Source organism: Pseudopodoces humilis, chromosome 22 (genome assembly GCF_049639895.1).
Source record: "Pseudopodoces humilis isolate 2021_Gansu_Grassland_sample_001 chromosome 22, ASM4963989v1, whole genome shotgun sequence".
Classification (NCBI taxonomy): domain Eukaryota; kingdom Metazoa; phylum Chordata; class Aves; order Passeriformes; family Paridae; genus Pseudopodoces; species Pseudopodoces humilis.
Window position 1 is genome coordinate 4,451,436 of NC_142221.1, and position 15,339 is coordinate 4,466,774.

The following is a 15,339-nucleotide window of genomic DNA, read 5'->3' on the forward strand; positions in this document are numbered from 1 at the left end:
ATGCCCATCCCGGGACCCCCATGCCCATCCCCGGACCCCGATGCCCATCCCGGGATCCCCATGCCCATCCCGGGATCCCCATGCCCATCCCCGGATCCCCATGCCCATCCCGGGATCCCCATGCCCATCCCCGGATCCCCATGCCCATCCCGGGATCCCCATGCCCATCCCCGGATCCCCATGCCCATCCCGGGATCCCCATGCCCATCTCGGGATCCCCATGCCCATCCCGGGATCCCCATGCCCATCCCCGGATCCCGATGCCCATCCCCGGATCCCGCTCCCGGGCCCGCGGGGGTTCCGTGCCCGCCCCGCCGCCAGCCCCGCCCCGCGGTTCCCTTTGTGGCCGGGAGGCGGCGCCGGGCGCTGGGCGTGCGCGGCGGGGGCCCCGGGCCGCCCCTTCCCGTCGCGGCCCCGCGGTGCGGGCGGGGGGGGGGCGCTCCTCCCCGGCCGCCGCTGGAGCCGCTCCCGCACCGCGCCCGGCAGCAGCGGGAGCCCGGCAGCCCCTCGGCCGGCCCCGTGCCCCGCCGGGCCTGAGCGCCGAGCGCCGGCTACCGACATGTCCGGCAAGATCGAGAGAGCAGGTGAGCGCCGGGAGGCCCGCGGGCAGCGCGGGAGGGGACGCGCCGGGGCGGCCGCGCTCGCCGCCCTCCCCGCGGACCCGCCGCGGGCCGGGGAGCCGCGGGAGGAGCCGGCGCCGCCGGGGCTGCGGGAGCTGCGGGAGGCGCCGGCGGTGCCGCGGGCCTGGTGCGGCCCGGCGGGGCGGGGTGAGCCGGGCCGGGCCCCCCGCGCCCGGCTCGCTCCTTGCGGGGGCTCCTGACAGCGCGGGCGGCGAGCGGGGCCCGGGCCGGGGCTGGGCCCGGGGGCCGCAGGAGATGCTCTGCCCGTCCCCCCGGGGGCCGGTCCTCCGCTGCCCTGGCGCTGCTTCACTCGGGCATTGTGTCTCCTCCGCCTTTTCCTTTTTCCTCGCTGTTTTCCTCTTTTTCCCTCCCGGTTCCTTTATTTTAATTTTTATTTTCTTGCACCCATTCCGTTCTTGCCGTGCAGGCGAGCATCAGCGCAGCCGGGCGCTGCAGTGCTTTGGGCCTACGCGCTATGATTAATTTCAACTTCTCTCAACTTTCCTCTCCTGGTGTTTGTGCAGGATGAGAAAAGATGAGCAAATGTCAGAGGGAACTTGCAGGTTTTTTTCTTCCCTCTTCTCTGCCCGGCGTGCTTATGAGAGCCAGAGCCAGGGGAGGCTGCTGACGTTCCTCCTGCTCTCACAAGGAAACGCTCAAGCACGGATCATATTGTCTGTCTGCGCTTCTGGAGTCGTGCCTGGTTCTCAGTTGTCACTTTAGATGGTTGAATGACCCTGTTTTTCTCTGTAGTGGGAGTAGTACGCTTAAAGATTCAATTAGTGTTGTGCAAATCAAGCAGCGAAGTTACGTAGTTTAATTATGATGCATTTAATTAGCAGAGAAAAATCAATGCTGTTTCGTATATTCCATTGTGGGGAATAGCTAGGCTGTCTCCTTCTGGGGAGGGCAGGGCAGCAGCTCGAGTTGGGCTGTGTGGAGCATCCAGGCTTTCCAGGACATCAGCCAGGGATGCAGGAAGGATCCCTGATTCCAAGGAGTGAAGTCGGCAGCATCGTGTTCTGGTTGTGGTCATCCCACCCTGGTGTTCTCCTCCGGTGCTGCGGGTTCTGGAGCGGCCCTGGGGCACGAGCAGCCTGCCAGCCGGCTTCTCCATGCAGCACCTCGGCGTGCTCCCAGCTCTTTGCCCTGAGTTTCTGTCTAACAAGTGTGTGCTGCATCAGGGGACAAATGTTACTCCAGAAATATCACGGATTAATCCGGTGCGCCATCCCTTTCACATATCGCAACCTGGCTTTGCTCCTGCTCAGCTTTTCCATGCTCGTCCCTTACTCCAGCGGGCAAGGAGGGTGTTAGTGGAGTACACACACCTCGGGCCAGCTCTGGAATAATTGCCACTTGTTTATGCTGGAGGTGAATTCGGCTTGGGATTTAGTAACTGTAGACAGTAATTACAGACGTATAAATAAGTGATCACGTTTTGTTTATTCGTGTGCTGTAAATAACCCTGGGAGAGTAGTAAATAGAGTTCCACACCAGAGAGGCAGTGTGAGGAGTTCAAGCACAAGAAGATGACTCTGGAGACACACACAAACTCAGCACAGCTCCATAAACAATACAACAGAGGCCAAGAAATACCATATAAATATAAATACCATATAATGTGCCATATAAAATACCATATAATGGCAATAAAATACCATATAAAAATCATCCCCTGCACAACCTAGAGACCAGCCACACTGAGCTCAAAGATCATGCAAGATCCATCCCCAGGTCGGTGCTGTGAGTGTGCAGCTCACAGATGCAGTGGGAGAAGCCCTGATGCAGAGACATTTGTTCTAGTGGAAATCTATCACAGTGCTGGTTTGCTGAACAAGAGAAACTGTAAATCTGGGAATCTGTCCTCTTTCAACTGCTTGTACTTTAATTTCTTTAGGAAGGATATTAAAAAAAAAAAAATCAAAAAAAATCCAGTCCAAATATAAACGGGAGGAGAAAGGGCAGGGAAGGAGGGTCGGGGGCCAGCTGTTCCAGAGCAGGACCGTCTGCATCGCTGTTTCTGAGTGTTTGAACTTCTGATTGACACAAGCAGTTTGGTTAGTAGCGTCACCGAATAAACACAGCCTGTAATACCACAGCCATTCAGGAGTAATGTTTGTCAAAACGTGCACAGTAGCAGAACAAAGGGTACAGACTCGTGAAACAAATGCTCTGAGGTCCAAGATCTGTGCATTTGTGTATGTTTGAATTTATTTTTCTTATGGGGACAGAAATCCCTGCATTATGTTATAAATAAAATTGATTATTGTCTGGTCACAAGCCATGGTGACAAACTTTGGTGTGGCCTTTGGTTTTACTTGTGTGTCCGTCTAGACAGGCTGCTGGAAAAAAATGTATTACCCCTTCCAGGGTTAGACCCCCAGAGACCCTCATACATCTGCTCCCTGGGTCCTTAACTGAAACACCTTATTGGCACTCAATAAAAAACAACAATAAATGATTAGAGATAACAGCTTCTGTCCTGTCTGTGAAGGAAGAGCAGACAAGGCTCCCTCTGGAGCCTCTCAGTGCTGCTATTTCATCAACAGAAGGGTCACTGTAGAACAATTCAGAGCTCTGCTTTGGAGTGAAGAGCAGCCATCTGGTAATGCAGAAGACGATGGTATATTTGGGGTTTGCTAGTGTTAGAGCCCCTACTTTGTTAGGCTCCCACCAGGAGACTTCCAGACACTTTTCCAAAGCAGAGCCCTCCTTGGCTTGAAGAGAAGGAATGGCCATTGACTTCTCTTTACTCCAGAACTGTGACTTTGTGTCTTCACTTTTAGAAAATATTTGCTGTCTCCCTTTTTTGATGTAAAATCCAAAATAGGAATGCCAAGAAAGAGCAGAGAAGGCCACAGATTCTGCTTGGGCTTCCTGTTACCATGGCGATGCACAAATTCCTGTTTTTATTTACCTGATGGTAATGCATCACTCAGGGAGAGTCAGGGAGGAATTAGACAACATCAGCTCTGAACCAAAAACTTGTTGTGATACAAGTCCATTCAAAACTGCCTTTTTAGTGAAACCAAACAACATATGGGCGCCATATTTTGAAGGTTTTTCACTCTTAGTCTTGTTATTTCTTCCATGGTTTTCATTTCCCTTGTAAACTTTTCCAACAGCTGCCTGCTAAAGGTTGTTTGAGAGAGCTGTTTCAGGTGTTAGCTACCTGGAGTGCAGGCAGTCATCTCTAATCTGCCCAGGACTCAATGGGATGTGTTTATTCCCAGTAAACCAAAAATGTTGTTGGCTTTACATTTTGCTCATAAGCACTCGCCTGATAAGCAAATTCACCTCAAATTCTCATCCTTGAGTATTGGTGGGATAAACATCTGGGGGTAACCCCAGGAGAACTCTGTTCTTAATAAAATATCAAAACTGAAGAAACAATTCAGGAGGTCACATTATTTCCATCTTTGTAGTAATTTAATGTTCTGTCTGGAGTCATTCATGCCAATTTATGTGATCCTGAGTTGTTCATCTGCGAATGTTTTTGTACTAACGTAAAGTTTCCTGAAGATTTTGTTTTTGCAGAGGGTATGTTTTGAACTGTCATCATGTCTTAGATCATTTTATGGAAATTAGCCTGCCTGTTTTATATACCTGTGGAGTTTTATGCAGTTTCTCTTTGTCATGCTTAGGTGGGTTACTAGGCAAGACTCTCTCAGTTCTGTTGAGCATTTACTGCTGTACCATGTTCCTCAATATTAAGTGAGGGCTTTCAGGTTAGAAAATTTTGCAGTTCACCATCTTAAGTGCTTCACTGCTGGTGGTTTTCAAGCAAAATAGGAGTTATCTGCAAATCTGAAAATTAGACCCTTCCAAAAACTCACCTTTCAACCCCAAAGGAAATTCAGTTCCAATTCTTCCTTAGTCAGGCTTTTAGCACCTGCTCTGCTCCCATAGTGACATCCCACATGTGATTTACTGTAACTTGTTTAAACAGCATCAACCATTCAACCATTCAGGCTGGTTTTGTGTAGAGGTAAAATACAGGTACAAGACGATCCCTGATTTCTACAAAAGGGCACAAGGAGCAGAATTTGGCATCTTTTGTAAGCCACTGTAGGTTGACAGGTGGTGTGTAAGTGTGGGGTAACTGCTGCAGGATTGAGATGGTCTCAGCACTTGTAAGAAGGAAGTGGGCAAGGAGTGGAGAAAAAGACAGCTGAAGGCTACTGGAATGTGAAGCAGCTGGGTTGTGCCTTAGTCAGTGAAAATCAGAAACTGGAAACAATTGCTAAATTTATTTTCAGTGTAAGCAATCGTTTTCCTTGAACCACAGTGCCTAAATGTATCTCTTGGTTGTGATTTTTATGTGGTGGTGACTCGCTGGCTCTTGCTAACCTCCTGGCAGGCAGAGAGAGGAGTGGAAGTTGACTGTCAGTCAAGATTGTAAAACATATCCCTCATTCAGATCTCTTGATTCCCTTTGTGGCTTTGCATGCTGCAAAGTATTGCCTGAGTGGAAGAAACCTGGGTGTTTGTTTCTAGGGAAGGGAGTCAATCTGTAACTCTTCTTCCAGGTTTTCTTGGGGTTTTCTTCATGTTTTTGGAAGTTTTGAATTGCAGCTGATGCTCTAGTAACTCTACTGTAGGTGCAGATAGGTTCTAATGCAAAGGTGTGATCTTTTTTTAAAAAGAAATGTACATTAAGATCTTATTTATTCCAAAGTGGAAAGCCTGAGAGTAGAATTGGCAAAATGAGCTTTGCTGTTGACTTACAAATTCTTTGGAAGGAGGGCATTCCATCCAGAATTTTAACAGCATTTGAGCTACAAGTGGAGGAACATGAGGAGTTAACTTTCTAGACTTCATTTTAAAAAAGCTGGAGAGATGTTGTACCTTCCTTGGCAGAGGCATTTGATGGCTAATCAGGTTTAATTCAATCACTCAATCATTTATGTGTATTATGGGTAGCTCAGTTGAGCTAGTGGGAGCTGGAGTTGTTTGTTCAGTTTGGAAGATCCCTTCTAGCCCAGCAAAGGTAAGATGATAAAGAACATTTTCTGTCTTTGTGCCAGATAAAACACCCAAAACTATGTTTTATATTAAAAATAACAAATTACATGTCAGAACTACAGGTAAGGTGATTTAATAGCCTCCTTCCTCTCTCCCCCTCCTCACCACACCCATCATTTTGCATAGTTTGAATACATGTAGTGGATATAACTTGTTCAGTTTTCCTACACATATAGTCACAACATTTTTCTGTTGGAACTCAGGATTTGGGGACCTTTGCTAGTTTGGGAAGCTCTTTGTCCTCTGTGTACTGTTGCTTAGTATTAAATGAATCCTTCAGCTTGTATTCTGCCTGTAGAGATGTTACATTATGTGGAGAAAAATCCTATGTATGGAGGGGGGTCCTTCAGCTTCTCAGATTTGTGACAGAATAGGCTTTTCTCTCTGAAAAGAATTGAAAATTTATTATGCTCTAAGTACCTGAATACTTGGAAAATTTTGCTTTTCCTTTTTATTTATTAGCATATGACTGTGGGATTCAGCCAGTATCATGGAAAGAGTATTAAAATCATGTAGCTATTGCAAGGATATTAGTTTTGTTGCTTGTAGGTTTTTATTTTTTTCTAAATAACTAAAGTTTAGCTGCAGTTGAGAAATATTGTAGAACATAATGGGATGAGAGGATGGTAAGGGAGAACAGTGTGTTACTGTCAGGGTTTGAAATCAGAGGAAAAGGGAGAACAGATTGAAGGAAAACTAGATTTATTGTCTTTGCAAATTGGAATTTGCAGCCCCAGGACTCCAAGGTATATAAAAAGGTGGCCAGAGAAGGAAAAAGGGGCGTCACATGTTGATGGAATGGGTTGAAAGATCAGAAGATGAAGTGAGAGGATACCCAACCCACCATGATGGGGAAAGAGGGAGCAGGAGGCTGATTTGCGTGTGAGGAGAGCAGAGAGGAGAGGACAAGACGGATGGCAAAGGGAAATCAGGCAAGGGGGATGTTCCCCATGGCTTTCATGGGAGTCTGTTCCAAGGCAAAGAGACAGAAGATGAATTTCAGCAATCCGGAAAAGCTGCAGGAATCCTGCAGGTTGGGACGTGCTGCCAAAGGAATGTTCTGCAGTTGTGCTGTTCACGTTTTACTTCAGCCTGACAAATTACGGCTTTATTCCCTGACCCTCGGCATCCACTCTTAAAAACACATTTCCAGTCTCTTCTTAAGGTGTCTGGCATTGGCAGTGACAGAGCAGACAATTTCATCTGTGTGAGAGAGAAGTGATGTCCTCACATGTTCTGTGAAGCAGCCTGAGAAGGCTGATGGATCACATTATTGATCTGCTTTTATTTGGGTTGCATATTTCAGTGAAAGCTCTCCAGCTTTGAAACAGTCACGTTAAATCTCTTTGCTGTTTGAGCTGCTAGCACAGCTCACCTTCTGTGGAGTTTGTAAGATAATGTTTCCTTGTAAGAGCAAGGGAGAAATGAATAGAAACACTATTAAAAGACAGGCTGTATCAGTGTTCACTTGGTGTTGTGGGAGGTACAATATTGAACAGTATTTGGGAGGACTGGTTCTCCTACACCTCCTTTCTATTGTATCATATTTAGGAAAGTATCTGAAAGATCTGAGAATTGAGAAGAGCTATATTCTAAATAACTGATTGGTTCCCATTTTATAACAGCTCTGAGGGTCAAATGAATATGGGTAGCACTGAAGAAGAGATTTCTTAATTATAGAAGGCTGAGAATTATAATAATAATTCTTAATTATAAATCACTGAGCTTTTTGAATTGAAAAAAAATAAATTGAATTGAAAAAAAACAACATGTTTTGCATTATCTTACTTTACCTGCGTGACAGTGTCTGCTGCATTGGGTAGAGTTTTTCTGGTGCCATGAGAATCCTGTGCATTTTGTGATGTGAGTTAACATCTTGGCGTGGCCATCAGTGCCTCTGAGGAAATCCTAATCCATTATTCTGCCCAGGGAGAGAGGTTAAAGCTTGCTTGCACTCTCATGCTCTCATTCTTTCTCTCCGAAGGCTTCATGGGGGTATGCCCTTTGTTGAATACTTAACATATTCACTGAACCAGTCCCATTTATATTCTAAACAAGATCTTTAATTTCATCCCTGACGTGTACAAAATCTTGGGGTTTGAAAGAAAATTCAAGAGAACTTTTTTTGTTTAGGCTTCTTGAAAGAAAGAAAAAGAAAAATCAGTGGAGGTTAAAATCAAGGAATAGTTACTCACAGCTGGTAAGATTGGAGGAAGCAGATACTGCAGCTTGGTTGATTAAACCTTGATGGAATTTTACTAGGAGACTGAATAAATAGTTCTGTATCTATTCAGCTGTAGTTTGCAGGCAGTCTTTAATAATTAAAATGGGAACCAAAACAAGTGTGTTCCAAATATATAGCACACATTGTTTTATCCCTTACCTTTTGATGGGTTTGTTTGGTTCCTGTGTACCAATCTGTCCTGTCTGTGCTGCCCAAGAGGTGCTAAAGTAGCCTCAGGAATTAATGCCATATTTAGAAAGTTTCCTTTACAAGCCAAACGTCACGAAGGGCACCCAGGGAGATCAATATTGCAGTTCTGGTTGTAGAGTACATTCCAATCAATTCTGGAGAGCGGAGCTCAGTGGATCCCTCTGACAGTGGTGCAGTTAACAGGACAATACTGTTTAAACAGTTTTTCTTGGGTGTTTTATGATCCTTTCAGTTGTGCTCTAACTATATTAACTTCATCAATTTCAGCATTTTGCCTTTTTTTTTTTTTTAATGTTTAATGCAGCCTTGCATTTGACAGTGTAGAGTGATGTGTGCTGCAGCTTTCATATGCAAGAAAATGAAATATCCCTCTTTGGATATATATTTTCCATCTTAATTTTTTTTAAGTCTACATTTTCTACCTTTTTAGGAGAATTATATATAAGAATAATACATGTGAGGAACTAGGGAATTCTGCCAAAACGTTTAGTTAGAACTCATCTATGAATTTACAGGGATTTGCAGAAAATGTAGAGCACTGGTTTGTGCAGGAGGTGGTTTATCTGTATAAATACCCTTGGAAGGTCACATGGAATCAGATGTTAAGGCTGATGCCAGATTTTGACAGAGCATGGTAACAGCAGTGCAGGGGTTGAGTTTAAGTTTTTCTACTTGGAATTGCTTCTCCAGGGCTGCTGTGTGGGAAAAAATTGCAGTACCCAGAAACATTGTGCATCAGAAAGTCACATGGCTTTAAAAAACCCCATAATCTTGTATCTTTATGAGCAATACCTAGAACATAACTGAAAAACTGAGGTGGGGAGTTTCTCTGTTTTTCAGCTTAGTTTTTCTGTTCTTTTTATGTGTGTAGCTGTTTGCTCTTTGTCACTGGAATCAGTGGCACTTCTGTCCCCTGCTCTATCTGGCGTGTTGTTTTACAGGAGAAACACTTTGGATCATTGTAGAACCACCCTGTTAAAATAATGGAGAGAATTTAAGGAATGGTGTTTAAAGTATGTGAGCTGGCACTCTCAACTCTGGCCAGTTTTGTGATATTCAGGTGCACAAAATCCCTTTAAAGAAGAACCGGCGAGTCTTCATGCATAACTTGGCACATCTCTCGGAGATAAGTTTGCTCCTTGTCTGCACCTCTCTTCCTTAATCTGTAACATCCTTACATAAGGCAGTGGTGATAGCTCATCCATCCTCTGTTACAGCTCTTGGACTTACCAGTCAATTTTTGTCAAATTTTGAGGAGGAATGGATATTAAAATTTATTTAAATTTCTACACATTTTCTGAAGAAGGCTGAGGAGATCAGAGAGGCTGCAAATAGGGCTTTCATTATGGCAGAATTGAAAATGTAGCTGTCCCCTCTTTGTAGCCATTTGGCAAATATGACTTGTGAGCGGCCCGGAGTGGGGAATGCCAAGGAAAAGCAAAATCTTTGGGGAAAAAAGCAAATATGTCTATTTTGGAGACATTTCAGAGAAGCCAGCTGAGGGCAGTGAAGGGTGGGTGGCCAATAAAAAGCCTATTAACAATTGCAGGGCAAAGAAACATTTAAAAACCATGCCAAGAAAGAATTTGGTTCTTATTACTCTCTGTGCCTATTTCCAGGTAGGCTTTAAACAGAGATGTTTTTGTTCCTGTATGTCTGGGCTGAAAGCACTGTATAAATTCCCTAAATATTCATTGGCAGCTCTTATTCTTAGATTTTATCCTGAAATACAACCTGCTTCATTAGACCTCAGATGTGAGGTGTGTGTTTCACTGTGACACTTGGAGGGCTCCCTGGAGACGTCAGTGATACCCAGAATTTCCCTGAGCTTCCATTTGGCTGGCAGCCTGGTGAATCCAAGTTCCAAGGGATCCAAACCCTCTTTTACCCTGGGCAGAGGAATTTATCTATAAATCCTGAGGGTCTTTTGGCAACAAGGTGTGGAAGAGTGTTAGAAACAACAAAAAGGATGTTGGAAGGTTATGGATTGCCCATGTCATTGTTTGGATACTTCTCAAGTTCTGTAAGGACTTGGGACTGGTAGAAGTAATTGTACCTAAGGTTAGAGCCATTGGTTATCCACTCTGTTGGAGCTTCACTGGTAATGTCACTAAAAACTTCCTCCATCAGCTGTGGGCATAGATGCTCCTGAAATCATTCCCAGTGTGCATGAGCTGTTAGCGTGGCTGTGGATCAGCATCCTGATCCAAGTCTGTAATGCCTACAAAACACCCTTCTCAGCCATGCTGCCAGGCTTGTCCTGTGAGAAGGCTCAGATTTTTCACTGAAAGAGAGGTCAGGCCTTGGAATAAATTGCCCAGAGAAGTGGTGGAGTCACTGTCTCTGGCAGTGTTCAAGAGATGTCTGGATGTGGCTCTTGGGAATATGGTTTTGGGTGATTATGGCTGACAGTTGGACCAGATCATCTTGAAGGTCTCTTCCAGCCTTGATGATTCTGTGGTTCTGAGAGCTAACAGGCTGTTTTGTTATTACTATTAATTTGTTTTTACCATTTAATTTTTTTCAGATGAGATAATTCACATCTAAAAGCTTTGGCAACATTGTATATTAAGTTTCAAATATTATCATAATGGAAAAGAGTCATGCAAGAAATATTAGTACCAGTTGTACACATTTAATGAAATTGTTATTCAAAGCTTTTATGTCCAAAACAGTAACACTGGTTTGTGTTGATGCTGCATGCTCTGATCTTAACCTTTGGGATGACAACAAAGCACAAAACTGGCTCCTCTTGCAATCCTTTGCCCTTGAAGGAGTCATTTAGTTAAATTCCTTAATATTTTTGCAGCTGTGGTTGTGGTTTATTAACTGATGCTGCCTTGAAAAGCAGCCTGTGTCTGCAGCAAAGTTTTCATTACTCATCTGTCAATACTTGTAGAGTAAAACAAATGGGTCTGAGTAGAGGTTTCTGCTCTTCAGTCTGAATAGTTTCTTTCCTTCCATCCCCACTATTTTACCCAGGGAGAGGGTAGAGAATATTTTTGATGCAGTGAGTGCATATAGTTGTACTCTATTGGATAGGAAGGTCTGGCCTGCTTTGTCTGTCAGGATTATTTTAAGCTGTGATGTCTAGAATTTATTAAATGAACTAGAGGGAATTAAAAACAGCTCTTTTTCCCAAAATATTCTCACTTCTACAGCTGTGAAATGCCTTTTATCCTGATTCATACCAGCTGAAGAACCTCCAGAATTTCTCTTTTGCAGTTGGTAAAATATGATTTTGGGCCAGATTAACAATTTTCTGGTCAGAAGAAATCTGGGTGAGTTTGGTTTGGTTTTGGTTTGGTTTTGCTTTAACATAGTCCTTAAAACAGAAAATCAGATAACCCAAAACTGTTACATTGCTGTGTTTACTGATGCAAACTCCACGTTCTGCAGTAATTGCCTTGGCCTGTGGGTGAAATGCAGGAGGCAGTTTATCTGCCTGGGTTTTTGTGCAGGTATTTTGCATGATAATTGCAGATGAAGAGCACATCTTACTTGGAAGGCCCTACAGAGCAGGGGTGTCACCTCTGTGAGGTGATGGACATGAATTTTGTGATGGTGAGTGGAAGGAACTGGAGGAGCTGCTGTGGTGGTTGAGCAGTGGATAGAAAATGCTTTGGTGTCACAGGGCAGAGCTAAAGGATGAGCTATAATAAGAAGGGGAGAAGCTCTTGTAGAATGCAGGGGTCTGACTCGATTTACCACGTGCTTCTCTTGAGTTTCACACTTGGCTGTGACAAGCACCAAATGGAATAGCAGCCAGGCTAGTGAGCAAGTGTGCTGAGAGGCAGAGGTCTGTGCTGTCCTCTCTCTGTGCATGTGCTTTGGGGGGAAATACCGGACTCCTTGTCTCCTTTTCCTGTTGTGCAGTGTGGTTTTGCTTACTTTTATCCTACTTCAGAAAATCAGGGTGGTGTGAAACCTCACACAGCGGTTCCCTGGGCATGAAGGTGTAAAGAACTAACCCCAGCCCAGTAAAGGTGATTCATAACTGGAGCCTTGCTTTGTACCTCTGTACCTACCTTGGCACATGATGTGTTGGCTGGTAAATTTTTCCTTAGCACATGGAGCTGCCATCAAATGCATTTTAAAGTCTGTCCTGTGGGAGACTGCTCTGAGAGTGGAAGGAACCAAAACCTCTGCCAGATCTAGCTTGGAGATAAAAACTGATTAGTGGATAATTCCCTCGGAATGAATAATCTCTGCCTTAAAAGATGAGTTGCAGATGGTTTTGGATGAGAGAGGGAGAGAGATCAGGTTTAAAATGTCATTCTTTCAGTAACCTGAATCTCCTGACCTTACGTGACACTGCAGTGATGATTTCAGCCGAGTAAGACCAGGAGGAGAGGCTGGCTGGGGATGTGTGGCCAGTGCTTCATGCCTTGGGCTGACCCTGAGCCCCAGTGTTATATTTACCTCACAGTTTGAGAGGTCTTTCACTGCACAAGGTAAGGAAAGCTTCCAAAATACAGGGAAGAGCCATTTGGAACTCCCCAAATGAGGATTAGTATGTGATATGACTTCTTGAACTATTTTCAGATTGATTGTGCATCTACTGATCTTTCACCTTTGTAAAGGTAACAGTACTTGTGTGTTTGCCTGTCCTTGACTGGAGAGGCTGCAGAAAACAAAACTGAAACTTAAAACTAGGTTAAGGACTATTATGAGCAAGCTGTGTCAATAAAAGCCATCATTTTGTGTAGCTGCGCAGCTTTTCAAATTACTCCGTCGAGACTCTCTTTACAAATGCTTTTGTATTTTGTCTGTTGACTCATCCATCTCAACACTCACAGTAGCATTTCAGTACTGTCTTATAAAGCAGTGACTGAAGCAAGGCTGTTCTTGGGCTGGTTCATCAACAGATGCAATTAATACAATGATGTTTGTTTTGACACCCTGGCTCACTGGCAGCATTGTAAGCAGCATTGCTATGCGAGGAGATTGCTGTGGTTGAGGACTTCGTGTACAGGCAGATCACTCAATATTTGTATTCAGCTTAAAGTCAACACTGAAAGAGTTTCAGACCTCTCCTAAGCTGGCAAACAGGCTCACTGGTGCTACCAGCAATGTTAACAAAAGGGCAAATCATAATCTGCAGCACTTCTAATTTATTTACAGTATTATAAAATGCTGGGTTTTCATTCTGGTGGAGAGCCCCAGAAGTATAAAAGGAAAGCTCAGAGGGATTTTCTCCTTGTGCAAGTCTGGGCAGGTGGTGAAGGAAATACAATTTGGACTCAGATATTTATTCTTTCAGTAGAACAATATCAGTCCCAGGCCAGTGCTTCTCAGATGTGTTTTACCCTGGGAACTTGTATAACATGTCTTCCTTTTCAGCTATTTTATTTTTAGCTGTATAGAGGGTGTAACCATTGTTTAAGGGAGTGTCCATGGCATGGAGCCAGTTGATATCTAAATCCTATCATGAATTGTTTTAAAGAGAGTATGATTTTCTCTACTGAGATATATTGATGACTATTTTTCAGGGCAGGAAGTACCTGCTGACTCCAGCAGTTACCAGAGCAGCTGTTCATTATGAGTAAGCCACAGAAAAATTCTTGTGAAAGCCCTAATATCTCTAGGAAGCAGCTCGAGCTTAAATGATCAGTCTAGTTAAGCTGTATGAAGAACTGCTTTCTTATTTTCACTTGCCTGGAATTTTATATTGGGGAAAAAAATCTGGTTCTTAGGGTATCAAAGTCTGTAGGATAGTTTACAGAGATGTATTTAACTTCAGGCTAGTTAATATTTGTTAAGGCTTGTCTGGACACTCCCCAGACTCTTGCTCCAGAGTACAAATTTAATTGATTTATTCCATGTTGAGTTAATGCAGCAGTTTGTTTCTGCAGGTAGGCATCTCTGCTGCTGCATGGCTTTGAGCATCCTGTGGCATTGTAGCAGCCTGTGACCTAACCTGGGTTTCCACCAGGACCTGTGTTAGGCCAGGCACACACTGGAAATGCAGTCAACTCCCTGTCCTGAGCTTCCTAATGAGTATGTTGGGACTTTTTTTGTTGTATTCTCTGTTTTTAGTCACAGAGCTGACTTCTGATGAGATTATATATAGATTTCCATAGCTTTCTGCCAAAAGATTTGTTTTGAATTAACGAACATTTTTGTGAATTTCTCTAGGTCACATTTTCTGGAAAAATAAATGATGATTTTGGTCCAGACCCCTCTGCTCAGTGCCAGGTGTGAGCAGCAGGCCCCACTGGGCCCATCCAGGGAATGGGAGGTTGTAGCAGCACTGCTGACCTTTGGCTCACGGAAAAAACAATGAGCAAGGAGTACAGTGCTCCAGATGTGAGCCTGTCTGGAAGTTTAGTTTGCAGAGATAAGCTGCTGATGGGAAACACCCTCTCAGCCACAGCTTCTGCATTATCCAAGTGAACCCAGTGTCATAGCTCAGCTTCTGAGATACCTCCAGCCCAAGTTTAGTCACTTCCTTCGTTCTCTATTTGAGCTCTGGGTTTGAATTGCTTTTTATTTTGTGTTGTGTCTTGTTGTCTGTTATACCAGGATATGATTTCTTCTCTGTCAGTTCTCCCTGCCCTTTGTTTCTCTTAGTTTGCAGTTTTTTTGGATGGTGGCACTGGTGTTGCTTGTGGTGCATCCTCTGTGTCACAAGGTTTTGACTCAGCAGCATTGTCCTGGAGATGTCCAGGGATGTTCCAGCAAGCAGTGGTACATGTGTCACAGCAAAAGGACATCCTTACACATTATGCCCAAGCAGCAGAGCTCCTCCTCTTGCTGCTAAATGTGATCCTGGGGTCATGGCTCATGAGAGTGGGAACAATGGGAAGTGTGGGATGTTCTGGCTTATTTTGAGACCAAGATTTCATTTCCTTTGCAATAATTTCATGAATCAAAATGGAAAATGTATAATGCTTAGTGTTGACATAGAGCTTTACAGTTTTAGAGCATTGTGCAAACATTTCTTCTGTACTTCTGACTTCATGATGGGTGGTGATGGAAAGTGCTGTCTGTAGTCAGGTAGCGACAGTGAGTACAACTTCTGCTCTCCTTTCATCTACTGCTGTGGTTTCACTTGGTGCTGTGGTCAGATGATCTCCCCTTCTCCATGAGCTTCTGTGGGCTTTTCAGTCATCACTGGAGCTGTGTAGCCTGTGTGTGGGTTGTTCCTTCATGCTTTCAGGGATGTTGTTAGGTAGTAAGAGTGGCAGACGTAGTGCTGTGTAGCAGTGACATCTCTGTGTGTGGGATGTTCCAGGTGAAGCGTGCACAGATCAT

The 15,339-nt window shown here is 44.3% G+C and overlaps 1 protein-coding gene across 6 annotated transcripts in view; it reads left to right on the forward strand.

Annotated features, from left to right (window-relative positions):
- Window positions 1-445: 445 nt before the first annotated feature.
- RAPGEF1 (Rap guanine nucleotide exchange factor 1) overlaps window positions 446-15,339 on the forward strand; it is an 84,285-nt gene continuing 69,391 nt past the window's right edge. For 5 of the 6 annotated variants that reach the window (XM_088065712.1, XM_088065711.1, XM_088065713.1 and 2 more), the window contains exon 1: window positions 460-584. In XM_088065712.1, coding sequence (XP_087921838.1) covers window positions 560-584 — 25 coding nt within the window. In that variant the 5' untranslated portion in view covers window positions 460-559. Of the gene's footprint in view, window positions 585-15,339 lie in introns of all 6 variants that reach the window. The other variant, XM_088065715.1, reaches the window with a different exon arrangement.